This window comes from Pipra filicauda, unplaced genomic scaffold, assembly GCF_003945595.2.
Source record: "Pipra filicauda isolate LSUMZ 115617 unplaced genomic scaffold, ASM394559v2 scaffold151_size3305965_pilon, whole genome shotgun sequence".
Classification (NCBI taxonomy): domain Eukaryota; kingdom Metazoa; phylum Chordata; class Aves; order Passeriformes; family Pipridae; genus Pipra; species Pipra filicauda.
The window spans coordinates 3,073,609-3,090,694 of record NW_024104007.1 but is presented as its reverse complement, the minus strand read 5'-3'; the positions used below and the strand labels follow the sequence as shown (position 1 = coordinate 3,090,694).

Genomic DNA, 17,086 nt, shown 5'->3' with positions numbered 1-17,086 from the left:
TAACATCTGCTGGGCATTTGGCAAACAAAATCCTGGCTTGTTCTGAGCTCCCCAACAAATTGGTAAGACACAAAGGTCTTCCCTAGAAACATCTCCATGCCACTGAATGTTTCCAAATGCTTATGTGCAAATGTCTACAGACCTGCAGTGTCCTCTGGTTGCTGTGAGATCTCAAGCTCTGCTCTGTTGCTACCTGAATTTTAACAGGCCTCTGTTTGAATTTTCGACAAACTCAGAGATTTGTGCTTGGAAGTAGGGGTAGCCTCCTGTCTCTGCCAGCCTTTGTATACTGGTCAGAACTGAACAAAAGATCCTTCTGGGGTTACTGGAAAGAGTCTGACTGACATGGGTGGACACCGAGTCAGGTCCATGTACAGCTGGTATTTCTTTTTGTGTAGAGAAGACAAGTGGCAGCATTGCTGTCACTTGTGCCTTGTGTACCTCAGTGGAGGACTGCACATGCACTGCCTGCCTGCTGGTGTGGGTGGTGGAGGGAGGAGTGGCTGAGGTGGAGGCAGCAGCCACAACCCTGTGCCAGCAAGGTGAGTTTGGCAGTCCCTCAGCTAAGCTGTTATTAGGACTGAAGCATTTTCTGCAGTGTAGCTCTTCCAAACTGCCTGGACTCCTTTCCAGTTGCATTTTGTCCTTTGCTAAATGGCAGTAGAGCTTGTTTTCCTCTGAGAACAGGCAGGAGAAACTTGCCCTTTTAATTGTGGCCTCGCTCCTCCTACGTAAACCCAAAATACTTAAAGAAAAAAAAAAAGGCAGACAAATGCATCCTGCCACCCACCCACCTATTTCTCTTTTCAGTGAGGTGATGCAACAGCCAGCTATGGAGTTGAAGAAATATGCTTATTGAGGGTGGAGCCCTTGGGTAGACTCATGTAATAGAAATGAGATTGTTGTGTTGATTTTTTTTTTTTAATACACAGCTCACATGGTTCACAGAGCACCTGGGCTGTATAGCAAAAGCAAAGCTTGTCACTAGTAACCAAGAAAACTCCTATTTTATTTAATAATATTTCAACTTTTAATGCTTTTCCTGAAATACCAGAAATATCCAATATTGACGTGTTCTGTTTGAGGTCAAATGTGGGATACCAGTGGGTTTTACCACTCGTTGCTGTGCCCTTTGCTATGGCTTTGCTCCCTGAGTTACAGTGTAGATGTGAAAATAACACATGTTCTCCTGGGCTGTGCAGAGTGTTTCCCATGAACTTAAGCAGGATTTAAGGTCACTGTGTGAGTGCCATCTATCATGTTCAAAAAAATGAATGCAATCTGCTGTGGGTGCAGACGAGGTCTTCTGGGCTGATGAAGTAATTGTGGAGTCTTTCGCAAAGAGGAAGAAAAGGGAAGAACTCAGCCTGTTTAGACTAGCAAACTGAAAGCAAAAAGAGGATCTGATTGATGTCTGCAGATGTCGAACACTGAGGAGGGAAACAAAGCTGTCAAGATTCTGGCTAAGATTAAATGAGTCTAGACTGGCCATGGGTACAGTTAGACAGAAAATGAAAAGGAGGTTGCTAAACAGTAGTGCAGCCTGGAACAGGAATTTCTGGACCAGCTGGTCATCAGAGGAGCGGAGGGAAGAACCCCTCAGCCCTTGGTGCCCTGAACACAGAGCTGGTCAGTCTCTGAAATGGTGCCAAGGGAGTGGTGCTTGTCTAGCAGGACCCTGCTATTTCCAGTCTTTCCTAGGTTCCTCTTTTACTTGAATCCCACTTTGCTTCATTGTCTGGATTGTCTGTAACAGAAAACCACTTCCGCCCGATAATAAACAAAACCAAAAAGGAAGGGTTTGCAAAAAAAAAAAAAAGGCAGATTTCAAGCTAATGTGGTTCTTAACGTCTTTTGCCCGTGGTCTGCACTCAGTGACACCCACTGCAATCCAGAATAACCAGATTTAAATTGCTTATTAAAGCATAATTAAATCCTTTTGCTATAGTAGAGAAATGATTGCAACAGCAGGGTATCCACTGGACAGAATCCTTCCAGGAGGACTTAACCAGGCTGATACGAACTTAGGGTTTCTGTTCATCCTTTGTATGGCATTGGGATATCCCCTCCATTTACAAGAACTTGACAGAAAAGATGTATATACATACATCTGTAACATTATATATATATAAAGAGTAACCACTTCTTCAAAATGTCAGCCTGCAACCATATATAAAAATGTTGGAAGTGGGGGCAGAGTTACACAAAACAATACGTAATTTCACTTGCAGTTACATGGAAACCACGTCACATGTGTCACACTTAGAGCCCAGACTGTGAAAATGTGGTATTAAGGGTTCATGTTATAAAAAACAAAGCATGACTCCAGTCTGCCATGGAGATCCTGGATACATAATGACCTACTGGGCCTGCTGTTAGGAATTTTTTAAGAACTGGCCACTTTGAGGCTTCTTACTATTTGTCAAAGCACAGTCAGAGCCTGATCCCATAAGATGCATCAGGACAGGCTGGGACTAACTGGCAGGGTTGTAGCCCAGCTGGAAGGTACCCAGGGCTTAAGGTGTATGCCAAGCTCAATGTGAGCCAGCAGTGCAGTCCCACAGCACGTGAGTTAAATTATGTACTGGGCTGCTTTGGGAGCTCAGGAGACTCATTATCCCTGCCATGTGGCACTGGTGAGGCTGTACCTAGAAAAGGGGTGTCCAGCTATGGCCTCCCCCTTCCCAGTTCAAGAGGAAATTGTGGAAACTAGAAAGGAAGGTACTTGTAAGTGCATGAGATGCTGCTACAGTTTGTGGACAGAGCACTCAGAGGCTTGGCTGGATCTAGAGCCCTTTAAATTCTAACTCTTGTATAACATTCCACCCAAACCAGCAAACTCTTCCCCTGAACTAAGCAGCCTGGGGGTGACTTTAACAGCCCAGGGTATGTCCATGCTGTATGGAGTGGTGTTGTGTGGTGCCAGTAATGCAGCATTATTGCAGTGTGTTCAAGGCCAGGCTGGATAGAACTCGTAGCAACCTGGTCTAGTGAAAGATGTCCCTGCATATGGCAAGGGGGTGGGAACTAGACAGTCTGTAAGATCCCTTCCAACCCAAACCATTCTATGATTCTGTGATTAGCTGAGCTGGCACAAGTACCCAAAACAGCAATGCATTACCCAAGTTCATGTATATTGCTGCTACTTTTTCTCACCTGTTTTAGAGCTGGCTGAGGTTTTTCTATGCTTGCATTTGCCACTGATGGTTTTCAGTGTGCTGCCTCTGTGCTCAGTGTGGTCCTAACTTAGTCTCAGATGCAGCACAAGTGATGCCCTCCAGCAGAGGTGGCCTTATTTGCCCGGGGTGGGCTGAGGCTGCCTGACCTCCAAACAGCCTCCTCGCTCCATCACAGCCAAATCCTGCAGCCACTAGGTGGTAGAAGCTGCAAGGGCTGTCTCTGCCTGCTGTGGGTCACAGTTTTCAGAGACTAAAGAGGAAATACTAGCTGCCCAGCAGGCTGGCAGAGGCTGGATGTAGCACTCCGTGTGCCCAGCACTGGGCTGGGCAGTTTTGGACTTGTACCTCCAGATTCCTTTCCTATGAAAGGCAGGGAAGCAGTCCTGCTGCTCCATTGCAGGGGGGAGAGTTTAAGTCCTGCTCAAGCTGCATCTGTGGGAGGTCTTCCTTGCTCTCCACATCTCTGTTTTTTAAATCTTTTTTTTGATTGAAGGCCTTGCCTTGGGAGCTTTCCACCTTGCCTAAGCCATTTACCTCTGCTTTTTCTGGGGCCTTAGAATAACTCTTCAGTGTCAGAGAGGATTATGCTTCTGCTTCAGTAATCTGTGAGTTGCCAACAGGTGGTGGGACCTGAGGATAATCATGGATCCTGCATTAGGGGCCGTAAGCACCAAAAAGTGTTTGTTTTTGTTTACCTGACACTGGTGTCGTCCAACACCTCAACAATACTGTCCTAGAGGGGGTGAAAGAGGCTATATGTATAAATAGCTAAGTCAGTAATGTAATCCTGGGGAATGTGAATCGTGGAATGTTTTAATTAAAATGAGTTTGCCCTTAAGTGGGTCCTGTCTCTTCGGGGGTTTAGGAACCATCCTTCCTGCACAGGTGGTTTGCTTTTAAATCCTTTTGTCTCCACTCATATGCATGAGAATGAAAAGGGCTGGGGGAGATCAGCTTCCCATGCAAATAGTGTCAAATAGCTTCTGGGTTTTATGTTTATTGCCCTTATCCCTTTTCTCATGACCAAAGGGTCCTTCCAGGGGACTGTCCCCCAGGCGATTCCCAGCACTGTTCCCGTCAGCCTGATCGTTATATGGATTTGCTTTGCCTGTAGCTCTGCTGACAGTTGCTGAGGCAGAGCCTGCCCATGTTGTTCCAAAAATAGTGAGACACAAGAACTTGGCAGAGGGACGTGATTTTCTATAACGAGCGTCCTTCAAGATAATAGCTGGCAGGGGTGCTATTTAAGCCAGGCGGGACTGGCCTGGGACTCCAGGACAGCACAATCATTGAACTGGTCCCATTTTACAAGGACAGCCTGCTGTTTGGCACGCAGCTTTTTGTTCCCTTTACAGGCTGCAGGCCGAAGTCACGCTCTCGACATTGAAGAGGAAGGTTTCTCCACATCTCTGCTGGCTCTTGGGGCACTCAGGCGGTTCTCCTAGGGTCAGTGTGGGTATCATGTCATGGGTTACCCAGCTGAGCCTGTATTTCACCTCCTAGTGGTGTTAAGAGCTAACCTGGAGCCTTCTATGGGGGGCATAATTTTCAGGTGAGAGCCCAACAGCCAAGGGGGGGACTGAGTGGTGGTATCTGGCTGGCACCCTTGCTACACAGGTGCCACAAGAGGAGTCTAAGTGCCCTTGTATTGCCCAGGGGAGTCCCTCAGCCATGGTCCCTCTGGGAGATCTCCAGCATCAGCCTGATTGTCCACCAGCCACTCCGCTGTCACCAAATGGATAGAGCACAGGGCAGACTGGGGCAGAGCCTGGTGTGGTGGAGGTGAGGAAGGCTGGAGAGACAGCAACAGCCTTCCCAAGGCTCTGGTAGATGAGCAAGTATCCTGACACAGACTTTGGAGTGTGCTGGTGGGTGTTAAGGAAGCAGTGAGGCCTCTTTGATGTTCCCTTTGGAAGGCGCTGAGAGGGAGCCCTTTGGGAGCAGGGAGGAAGGCTTTGATCAACTCCCAGGCTCTGAACCCCCAGCATTCCCTCTCTGGCATGTTGTAGAGGCACAACTCTGTATTCACCTGACAGCCAAATGCACTTCTTGGATACTTTTCTGCAGGCATTGAGACTTTTATTCTAGAGAGTTGAGGCCTGTGCTTGCCCCCAGCCACTGTGCTGGAAGACCAGCACACACTTCAGTGTTGCTTCAAGTCAAAACCAAGTGAAGATGTTGTTGGGACATCCTGTTTCTAGGGCTGCCATGTTTCAAAAAGCTTGCTACAGTCTGACATGGCTTCTGGTCATAAGCACAGGCACCTCTAAGGGGCTTGCTGCAGTCAGGTGTGAAGGAGCTCGAGTTCTGCTTTGCCTGGGGCAGCGGGTTGGTTTTTTGGGGCCTCTTGGACAGGGAGGTACAGGAGAATTTCCTCTCTCTGCCTTCGCTCTCAGGTGTGGCTTCTGCAGGTGTGTGTGCTGTGGTGCCCTTGTGCTGGTTTTGTGACAACAGGAGGGACATTTGTTTTTTCCTTTTCTGTGCCTCCTGTCCTATCTAGCACTGAATAAAGACAGAGTGGTCCAAAAGTGCATCTTTCTGTGGTTTTACAATGTTCACATCCACCAAAAACCCATGATGTGTTTGCTGGCACTCTGGTTCAAGTTGTCAGTAAAGCAGATGTGTGAGGCCTCCAAAGCCTGGTGTGAAAGGCTCTCTCAGGTGTGCAGTGACACCTTGCAGTGGTCACTTCGTTGCAGGAGTGTTCCAGGTCAGGATCTTTTTTGCAGGCAGAGTGGTTTTGCTTGCAGGGGATGAAACAAGATCAGAGTGACATTTCTGACTCTATCTGTGAACTTTGCCTGGTGTCCACATTTGGGCAGCACATTGAGGTGATACAAGCTGAAGTGAAAACATGAGCTGGAGGGTTAGAAGGGTCAGCTGCCATCACCATGTTGTAGCTCTCAAGTGTAACTTTCCCACCCCAGGTGGTTGAGGGACTTGGGATACTTGCATTTTCATGAACCTGATAAATGCCTGTCCCCATCTGCAGTGGCTTAGGGGAGAGACTGTAACTTGGACAAACTACCAAGTTCAGCAGCCAAAGGAGATGCTGTTGCCTATGGTTAGCCACAGCATGTGAAACTAATATTTTTTGGCCTTAAAATCAAGGAAGTTGTAGCATAAAAAGGGCTGAAAATGGAAGCAACTCTCAAGCAGCCTGAGGGAGCAGGTGCCAGACAGTACTGAGGAGTAAGAGGAAGAGAAAAACAAAGGCAGTCGAAGCTCAGAGAAGAGGTAACAAGCTGAGGTGCAACCCAATGGTGCTTTGGTCTCTTTGAATCCGTATTGCTTTCCAGGTGATGTGTAAGGGGAGAGGATGGATCCCTCGTAGCAAGCTGTTTCCAAGTGGCCTTTGGGTGTTTTGATATTCTTAATTTTCCTGAAGACCTTTGGCTGTGCTGTAGAAGTAAGTGTCTAGCCTTCCCCAGCCCAGGCTGAGCCAGCAGATATTGCAGAGATCAGTATTTTTAAAAGCAGGGCAGAGCTGTCGCAGGTTGGTGACTCCATACTGAAAGCACAAATTCCAGTAGCCTTTTTCTGAACTGAGGACTGTAAAAAGAGCATGATGTTCACAATGCTACTCTCTTCTGAGACATCATGATGCCAGCAGCCAGCTGAGGGGTGCAGATGTCCTATAAATCTTTGATTAACAGGTAATGTCTGTAGCGTGATACATTTTAGTTCCTTATTCCTCAATTTATTCCCCTCTTAAGTTCAGCCAGTCCTTTGGTTTTTTTGATCTTTCAGGTGGCAAGGAGTGTTTATGTAGTTTTCTATAGCATTTCAGAAGGTCTGGAGAGGAAGATTTTGTTTTACTTTCTTTCAATTCTTGCTAATTCTTTCAATTTGTTTCATGGGGTTTTTTATATTTTATTTTAACAGTGGCCAAACTGCCTTTTCTTTTTTATTTGGTATTAAAAAACCAAGCATTTTTTGTACACAATTTAATTGGTTGACTTCGTATCTGAGTTTTGGGTTTTTTCCTAGTTGGGGTCTGGTTTTGTTTGAAATGGAACAGATACGGATGAACAAGAGCGATAAAAATCATCCTTTTGCGTATATGTTATGTAAAAGTTTCTAGTGAAAAGATGAACTAATCATGTAATCCTTCTGTGAATTAGCCTGTCTTGAAGGGGAGGGATGAGGAGGAAGGATGTGCATATGGTTCACTTGAGTACCCCAAAACATGCATTGTTCCAGACAAGTGACTGAATTTGCTTGTTACAAAATCTCTCCAGCGTACGAGCTTGAGATTTCAGCCAAGTGTTTAAGAAAATAGGGGCAAAAATTTGAAGGGTGCAAGTTAGATTTGTGGTTATTTATTTTTTTTCCTGGGGCAAGTGGGAACCCACAACTCCCCTCAGCTCACCCTGGATTGTGGTTGCTGTTGTTCAGCTCTTCTGCCACGAGCTTGGCGTTAATGCTGTGCTGTGCACACAGGCACCATGGCAGCCTTCACCCCGAGGGACCTTGCAGAGTTTATTTATGCAAATGGAAAGAGCCAATTTATTATGTGTATGTGTCTCACTGCAGCGGCCTCATAAGGAAGCCTCGTGGTGCCCACTATCAGCAGGTCAAAGAGCAGAGCGTGGTTGAGGTGATAACTGGTGATAACTGCCCAGTTCACAGAGTTGTGACAGTGAGGTTGGTGACTCTTTGTTAAAGAAGCTGAAAATGAGCCCTGTGTGGGGAAGTGACCTGCACTTCTCAGAAATGTGTTCACCAGCTGCTCAGCCTGGAGGAGACACCACGTGCACCTTATACCCATTCTGAGTTTGCTTAATTTTCGCTGCACCTCCTTCCAGCTTAAAAACCCACACAAAACCAGCGGAAGGAGGAAAGCTTCCCTTTCTCAGCCTTCTGGCTGCATCACACAGTGACCCCCCATCTCAATAGCCCCAGGCCTGTATATGCAATCTCTGGCTTGATTTCCCCAAGGCAGAAGAGGTTCCTGAGGGTACTTCTGCAGTCACTGGAGCAGGGAGGCAGAGCAGCTCAGAGAGCAGCACAACTCAGTGAGCAGATGGCTGTAAAACCTGCTGCCTCTCTGCCGTGTTGGGCTGTGAGTCCTGGGCTGGGGCAGCAGGTGCCGTGGCCCTCTTTGAGAAGTGTCACTGTCACGTGCATGTAGTTCCAGCTGAGCAAGTGTGGAGCAGAGGTGTTCCTTCCCTGCTTGGTGTAGTTACTCTGATTTGAAATCAAAGGACCAAATCTTCACGCCTTGCTCCATTGCAGTCAGGCGAGAGTGGCTTTGTCTGGAAGTTTGGGGCTGAGCTCATTAGATCTGCTCTTGTGTGCACATGTGTGCGTGCAAGGGCTGTTTTAGTGATTCCCTCTTGGTGAGCCTGTTTTTATGACAGCTGAGATCTTCCCTGGTTCTGAAACACTGCCATGTATAACCACCCCTGAGGAGCCTGCCCTCCCTCGGAGCTGGGAGCAGCAGGCAGCTCATGAGGGTGTGGCACTGCCTTGGTCAAAGGGCTGGGTATGGAGGGGAAGCATTTCCAACACGGATTCATAGAATCTAATGATTCTGTGAAGGGCTGGGTATGGAATCATAGAATATGCTGAGTTGAAAGGGACCCTAGAATATGCTGAGTTGAAAGGGACCCATCAGGATCATCAAGTCCAACTCCTGGCTCTGCAGAGGACACCCCAAGAATCCCACTATGCGCCTGAGGGCTTTGTCCAAACGCTTCTTGAACTCCGTGAGGCTTGGTGCTGTGACCACTTCCCTGGGGAGCCTGACCACCCTCTGGGGGAAAAGCTTTTCCTGGTATCCAACCTAAACTTCCCCTGACTCAGCTTCATGCCATTTCCTTAAGTACTGTCACTGGTCGTAAGAGTGAAGAGATCAGCGTCTGCCTCTCTGCTTCCCCTCACGAGGATGTTGAAGACTGCAGTGAGGGAGGGGAGGCATTTCCAACAGGAATTCATAGATTCTGTGAAGGGCTGGGTATGAAGGACGGGCATTTTGGCACAGAGCAGCATCTAACAGTGGGCATTGACTGCATTAGTCCTACAGAAATAAATATTAGGAAACAAACCTGTTTATTATTCCTCCTGCAGATCCTGTGCTTTTGCAGTGGCTTGACCCAGATACAGATGGCCACTTGCACTGCTGGGGGAGTTGGACATGTGGCTTTCCAAAGCCCAGCACTGAGACATCATGGTTTATTTGCTCACTTGCAGCAAGACCTAAGGCAGATTTGCTTTGTGTGGGGGTTGTGGACCACAAAGGGAGAACAGGAACATTGGGAGCGCTGAGGGAGCCTGCCAGCTCTTGTAATTATCTTGTAATAATTTGCTTGCAAGCTCCCTAAGCCCTGCTACTCTTTTTTGGAAACAATAAACTTTCTCTGGGAAGCAGTGACACAGCTGTCTCTGTTTGGGGATGATTTGGGAAGCCTGCCTTCTGCTCTGCAAAGCATAAACTGCCAAAACAGGGAAAAATGACTGTTTTCATGGGGAAACCCTTTGGCTTCGGTAAACTCAGACTGAGCCCAAAGCTGATTTTCTAAGGAGTTGTGTGCATTAATTATTTCCAAAAAGTTGAAATGCAAACATAGCAGAATTCCTGAGCTAGGCTGATTTTTCTAGGGGGGGGGGGTAAGATTGAACCCTTACCCTAAAATGCATTTAACCAGGTCTCCATATCTGCCTTGTACAGCAGCTGTCAGCTAAAGAGGAGGCTTGGGTGAAATTCCATCTGGGCTGTGTTCTTGATGGGTTCATCCTCTTGTCCTGCAGAGGAACCTGCGTGGGCAGAAGCAGCATCTGGGAAAGCTGTGCTGCCATGGGTGTGCAGAGCTTGTCCAAGCCTATTCCTGGTGGCATTGGAGGCTAGAGAGGCCTCGTTGGTGTTTTCCAGTGGGTCTCCTGAACCTCTACTGATGACTGTTTAGAGAGAAGTCCCTCCTGGCTTCCATGCTTCCCTTGGCACAGCAGCTCTTGTAGGGTGGCAGGAAGGGGTGACTGTTGTCTTCTTCCCTGTCTGCACATGGGAAACACTTGTCTTTCCCCATCTCCTCCCTCCATGCTGCCTGAAGCAGGGCAGTGATGATGCCCTGTCCCACTGGGAATATAGTTTACGGGGTGATTATGGTGTTGCTAAGCTGGGAGTTGGACTAGATGATCTTGAAGGTTCCTTCCAATCCTGATGATTCTGTGATTTATGTCACATGAAAACCTGTGATTGGAGATAAGGGCCCAAGCTGTCTTCAGAGGTCTTTGATCTTATGTGGGCTGTCCATGGACATCAGCTATGACTCTTATCTAGAAGAGTGTAGAAGTTGGCCATCACACTGGTCTTTTAGGGCACAGTAAGAGAAAAAGGGTGCTCTTTTAATAAAATCTGATTTTTTTCCTCCTGTGATGATGAAGAGGAAAGCTATGAGGGTTTAAAACAGCTTATGGATCTAATGAGGACAAAGGGCTGAAGTGATGCTTGAAATGGATCTCAGTGGAGGCTTGTGTTTGCAAGGGGCAGTAACCAGTTTATAGATTGTCCTTCCTGTGGCTTTTGAAGCCAGGGATTTTCTTCAAGCCCCACCAAACCCCCCACCTAGAACAACAAACAAATACAATGTTTATGTGTAATTGCTATCAAACACTGCCCTTAGGACAGACTGCATGCTTCCAACAGACCCTGTCCTGCTAGTAGGTAAACAAATAGGGATGGAAAACTGAAACTTAAACAAATAAATGAAAAAAAAAACAAAACCAAAACCAGAGAGTTTTCTTGCACAGCAGTTGTCAGGGTTAATTTCTAGGTTTAAGCAAGCCTTGAAATGAGCCCACCTGATCCCACAGACTTTGTTTCCTCCAAGTGTTTCTTTAATTTACAGTAACAATTGCTCTGTGTCTTTATTCATCTCAATCCCAGTCCAGGAATGGTGCAATGTGATTTCCTCCTGTGGCTGTCACTTGCTGCAAAGCCTTTTGTGTCACTATTTCCTGTTGATTCAAGTGCCCTTTTCTTGCTGTTGCTGATGTCAAACAGAGATAGCAGATCAGGGAGACTTCTGGGCAATGGAAAATAGTAAAATAGACATGTGAGGAGTTCAGCATTAGGTCCTGTCAAAAACCAGTTCATCTTTCAACTCCTTCTTATTCCCACTGGTAATCCCCAAGAGAGGAGACACGTAACTCTTAGATCAAATTTGCAAGTGTCTGAACTATCTGCTCTTTTAAGCTTTCCTTTTCCTGGCCCCTTTTTAAGTTATATACTCACTCTTCTGGCTTTAAATTGCCTTTTTTATTTATTTTATTTTTTTCCCTCCCTTCCCGTCTCCTCTGTCTCCTCTACCTCCCTTCCTGCCTCCTCTCTCTCCTCTGCCTTTTTCTTCCCCCCCCTTGCCCCTCCCTCTCTTTCTCTCTTTTCCTTTCCCCCCTCTTTTCTTGTCCTCTCTCCCCTCTTTTTTCACCCTCTTTTTTTAAAAAATAGAATACCACCTGTTTATTTTACTTTTCAGTGATTCCCAAAAGAGTGGTTGGTCTTTACGGTTTGGCAAGCTGATGGTCTTGCTTAAGAGTAAAAATGGGAGGCCTTGCCTGGCTTTTAGATGTTGTTCCCCAAAGGATGGTCATTAGTGCTGATTTTCCTAGTGCTTGTTGCCAGGCATGTAGCAGGCCAATGCACAAATGCTGCATTATAAACCAGTCGTGATACCCATCCTACTGTTTTCTTCAGCAGCCCCATGGGACTTGTGTTAGAAAACTGGGCAGAAGACTAGCTGAACTCTTTAAAATAAACAAAAACCCCAAACAAATAATTAAATAGAGTAGCCCAAAGTTCTATATTTATGTTTGACTTGTGAAATGAGCCCATGGGTGCAGGTGACTGTATAACACATGCAGTGATACTTGCTCAGGTGTGCAGTTAGTCTGAAGCAAGAGAAGTTTTTAGCAAAAAGCTGCTAATTCCGTGACAGCAGTGATGTGAATTTTAAAACTGTTTCAGTGCTCACCTCAACATTTGAGAAAGAAGTGGTATCTTCCTTCAGGCATCATGGTAGAGAGGAGTACAACCAGGAGTCTGAGGTGGGCCATGGGGTTTTGCCTGCACTGGAGAAGCAAGACATGTATGTTTTAAGATAGGAAGAATTAACTTTGTTTCCCTGAAGCTCCCCTTTAAGGAAAGAGTAGAAAATCCATGTGTGTTCACCAAACTATATGCATGTTTATACAAGCATATGTATTACTTACATAAATACACACACACACCATCCCTCGTCAGGCTGCTGGTAAATTAAATTACTTCCTGTTGGGGATCTGGCAGGAGGGATTTCTTTTTAAAGTACAGGCTTGAGGAGATGCCTGGACAAGCTGGGCTGGATAAGCATGTGTCATGTGGAGAGATCAGCAAGGAAGGAGGCGGGGAAGAATAGCGAGGAGATGTAAAAGTTGGCCTGAATCGCAAGGCAGAGGCAATACCGGTGCTGCAGCTGGAGGAAGGGCTGCCAAACAGGTAGGCACAGCACAGCCAGACTGAGTTGAACCAGCTGCAGCGAAGATGTGGCATTAGAGATCTGATAAGGGCTGAAGAGCCAAGGCTGCTGGTGGGTTTGCACAGTTCATGCTGCTCTGGCTCAAACTGCTGCCGTAGATGAGTCAGCTTGGGTGTCTTTCAGTGCCCTCTAATAAAGGCAGAGTGAACAATGAAGTGTTGTTGTTTATATAGACTGGAGATAGCGTTTAACACATGGCCTTGGTGCTGCACACAGTAGTGCTGTGAGATTGCTGGGAACAGTGGTGAGGCTGCACTGCAAATTCTGTGTTTAATTTTGGACCCCTCACTGCAAGAAAGACATTGAGGTACTGCAGTATGTCCAGAGAAGGGCAACAGAGCTGGGGAGTCTGATGAGGAGCAGCTGGGTTGTTTAGCCTGGAGAAAAAGAGGTTCATGGGGGGACCTTCTCTTTCTCTACCACTACCTTTTGGGGGCTTTAGCCATGTGGCGGTGGGTGTCTTCTTCCAGGTAAAAAGCGACAGGCTGAGAGGAAGTGGCCTGAACTTGCACTGTGGGAGGTTTAGGTTTCATATTGGGAACAATTTCTTCACTGAAAGGGTGGTCAAGTGCCTGGAACAGGCTGCCTGGGGAAGTCTTTTAAATGTTTCCATCCCTGGAGGTATTTAAAAGTTGTGTAGATGTGGCACTTAGCGACATGGTTTAGTGGTGGGCTTGCCAGCGTTGGGTTAGTGGTTAGTTGATGATCTTTATAGGTCTTTTCCAACCCAAATGATTCCATGATTTAATGATCTTTATCTTCTGGAAGGAGCCCAGAAGGGACTGTTGGGCAGAGCCCAGGATGGCGTTGAGAAACAAGCTGTCCTCATCTGTCACAAGCCATTTGCTTTCCTGCTTGTGTCCATTGAGGAATGAGAGGATTTCTGGTTGCTTTTCTTCTGCTGTGTGCGTCTCAAGATGTTAATACCAGTAGTCATTTCAAGCTGGCTGGCTGCCAGAAAGTGGAGCACGACAATGCTTATCCTCTTAAACTTAGAGAAGGTTTAAAAGTAGCTTGTAGATGATTAACATCAGACCTGGGAAGGGGCTTGTGGGGAAAGAAGGGCAAATATTACTGTTAAAAGCCTGACTGGTCTAGATTGAATTGTATGCCTGTTTTCCAATTTGCTTGTTCCTGATACTCAGAGTAAAACTGAAACAATAAATACTGAAGGTTCTGAAACAATTATTAAGAGAAATTTTTGAACCAGACTGCAGCAATTCTAGGGTTTAGTTTTGGGGCAGATCTCTGTGTGTCCTTCCTCTCACAATCAAACGAGCACCCCTTTTGCACATACTGAACCCCTACTCGCTGTTAAGCATGCAGCTCAAGCAAGTGAGCCTGCCTATGTGTAGGCTTTTGCAAAACCCAGAACAAAGCCAAAAAAGAAACCTCAGAGACCAGCAGCTGTGGTTAACGAACTGAATGTTATCAAATGGGTTGCTTTTCTGCTCAGCAGAAGCTTTGATTTATACTTCATCCTTATCAGTTCCTCCATCACCCAGAGGTCTCTGCAGGTTAATCAGAGGAAAGCTGGAATCTGAGGGCCTGAAAAGCAGCTGCCATGCAAGTGTATGGCAGGAAATCCCATCCTGGAAAACAACACACATGCTTCAGAAATAATGGTGGGATATCCTTGAGACAATGTTGTGCTGTCATGGCAAAGCTGCAGTCTGTGAGCAGTCTGGTTATGCACGTTGTATTATGGGACATCTTTCCCCAGAGATCTGAGGTGTTTACTAGGGAGTGAGTGACCTTTTACAGATTTGTCACGTGTCACTCGGGTTAGAGAATGCTGATGGAGTATCATTCCTTGCTGTTTCAGGCTAAGGATAGTTCAGGGAAAATCCAACAGGAGCTGATTAGCGATGAGCACGCACCTACTGATACGCCCAGTCCACATGTGAACGGGAATTCATTTCATGACTGGGGGCAAAACTTTTGGGAGGAGTGCAGGGCAAAGAGGTACTAACAGATCCTCCTGGTATTGACTTGATTTTTCCTGAAAAAGCATCAGCATTTCCCCCCGTACACTGTCTCATGAGTACTTAATCCGTTTTTATTTGGGAGATAATAGTTTTACTTAAAGAGTTTTCTAGGCCCAACCAAGGATGTGATTAATGCTGTTCATGTTTGTTGTGTTTGCCTGTGTGAAGGATCGCCTGTTCTTTGTGATGGAGTTCGTAAATGGCGGGGACTTGATGTTCCACATTCAGAAGTCGCGTCGCTTCGATGAAGATCGGGCCCGGTTCTATGCTGCAGAAATTATTTCAGCCCTTATGTTTCTCCATGAAAGAGGCATCATTTATCGGTGAGCTCTGCATTCGTTCCTTCTCTTTGTCTGAACCCCGTGGCTGAGGTGATAGCTGGAGTTTCCTACTTGAATAAACAACTGTCACTTGCTATCCACCAGGAACAAGTTGTCAGCTGGGGTAACAGTACCTCCACATCCCCCCTGCATTGTTGGCCAAGGTGCACCACTTTCCAGGAAGAAGTGAAATTTCTGGGCAGGCATTAGATTAAACCTTCCTAGATTTTCTGGGAGGTTAACGTAAGCATATGTTGCTTTTGCCAGTGTGTGCCGTGCCATCTAAAAGGCTGGGGTGTGCTGACTACACCAAAGCCTCTGTTTCCCTATAGCAGCTACAGACCTGTGTTTAAACCCTATGTGTTTGACGTATCTATCCAGTGCCACTCAGCCACTAAAAGTCTTCTCATTCCTGCCATGATCCTGCAGCAGGAGTTTTTCCTTCCTGTCGATGTCTGGCACCTTTGTGTTTGCAGCAGCATCAGAGCATTGTTGCCTCCCTGCATCAGCCTCCACTCCGGGTCTCAAGGCTGTTCTCAGGAAGCTATTTCCCACAGATAGCTTTCTTTTGTTATTTGTCATTGTTCTGTACTCAGGGGGGCAGTTTCGTTATATTTTTTCCTTTCTGTACTGCTCTAGTGCTCCCCTGTGAGCTCAAGCATAAAGGCATAGAGCAGCCAGCATGGATCAGAGCCAGTCTGCTGAGCAGAGCCCTCCCTGGCCAGGGTGACCATTTGACCAGCGTCTTCCCATGTGCCCCAGAGGCAGAGCAAGGCCTCTTCTGGGGTGGAACAGGGCAGATGGAACAGGGAGATGTCAGCACTGAGACAGTCTGGTTGTACAGAACAGTTTCTTTCTGCCATGCTTCGCAGGACATCTTTGGCATCCTCCTGCCCAGAGCACTGGAGAGGAGGAACAGACAGTTGTTTTATTTGGAATGCTGTTACCTGGAATCCAGTAGCAAAGCATGCATATTTGAGTATGGTCTGCTGTAGCCCTGCTCAGTCCCACTTGTGGCATGCCAGCACTGCAAAGAATAATGTCAAGCCTCTCTTTTTTGCTGCATGGTTACAGTTGTACAGCTGGCACCCGGAGCTGGATTCGGGATGGGACCAGTTCCAATCCCAGTCAGGCTCTGTTGGTACCATTTCAGACTGTGGGTTGGGCCAAGTGTTGTTTGGTTTGGGACTTTACATAGTTTAACCCAGACATTAGTGCATCCTCCTGTGACAGATAAACCCAGGTTTGAACTCACTAAAACCAGAATAGCTGAGGGCTAAAGTGGCCAAAGGGCTGGGGGCTCTGTGGGGGGCACTTTCCTGTTTGATGGTGAGATGATAGGATCAGTTAAGTAAAAGCAGCTTCTCTTGTCTCTTCCTAGCTCCAAGCAAGAAACAGATGGTCAGGTGAGGACAGAGAATATTAAAATATTTTTAAGTATGAAATCATATGATATACATGGCACAGTGAAATAGAGAAGGAGTGTCATTTCAATGCTCTCCGGGCCCCAAGAACATGAAAATGACTAGTGATAGATACCATATGTATCAAGCTCCTAAAGCACAGTGATTGTCTGCATAGAATAGCAAATCTACTTACTCTACAGCTGGATTTCAGTGTAATTCTTCCCTTGTGAATAATGCCAGTTGCTGAAGAGAAACCCTGCCAGATAATTACACAAATGACATTATCCTTAAAATAGTGACATCCAGTAGTTATTGTCAATCATTCAGCAGCAAAACTGTATCTGTGCATAATGTAATGCCACTGTGCTTACAGCTTATCCTTTCCCCCCCAGCCTGCTGCCTGTCACAGGCCAGGAGTAACCGATCCCTCTGGATTTTGGCACTCTTCAAGTGCTGCCATAATTCATGATAGAAACTGGAGGAGTAATTGAAAAGCTCCTTGAACAACTGCACAGACTTTGATCTTGTTGAGAAACTGGTTAAGCTGTGGAGTCAGGTAGCTTCAGCTGCATGGGGCAGATTTGCAGGGGGATGACTTGGTTTCTTAAAATTAGACGGGGTTCTGGAAGATTTAAGAGAAGAAAACTGCTGGCTGTGGTTGTACTGATCTGACGTTGCTTC

General features: G+C 46.5%; 1 protein-coding gene across 1 annotated transcript in view; it reads left to right on the top strand.

Moving 5' to 3' along the window:
* The window catches only part of PRKCH (protein kinase C eta), a 118,986-nt gene that overhangs the window by 58,298 nt on the left and 43,602 nt on the right, over positions 1–17,086 (top strand). Inside the window, exon 10 of the mRNA XM_027716633.2 lies at positions 14,848–15,002. Coding sequence (XP_027572434.1) covers positions 14,848–15,002 — 155 coding nt within the window. The remainder of the gene's footprint in view (positions 1–14,847; positions 15,003–17,086) is intronic.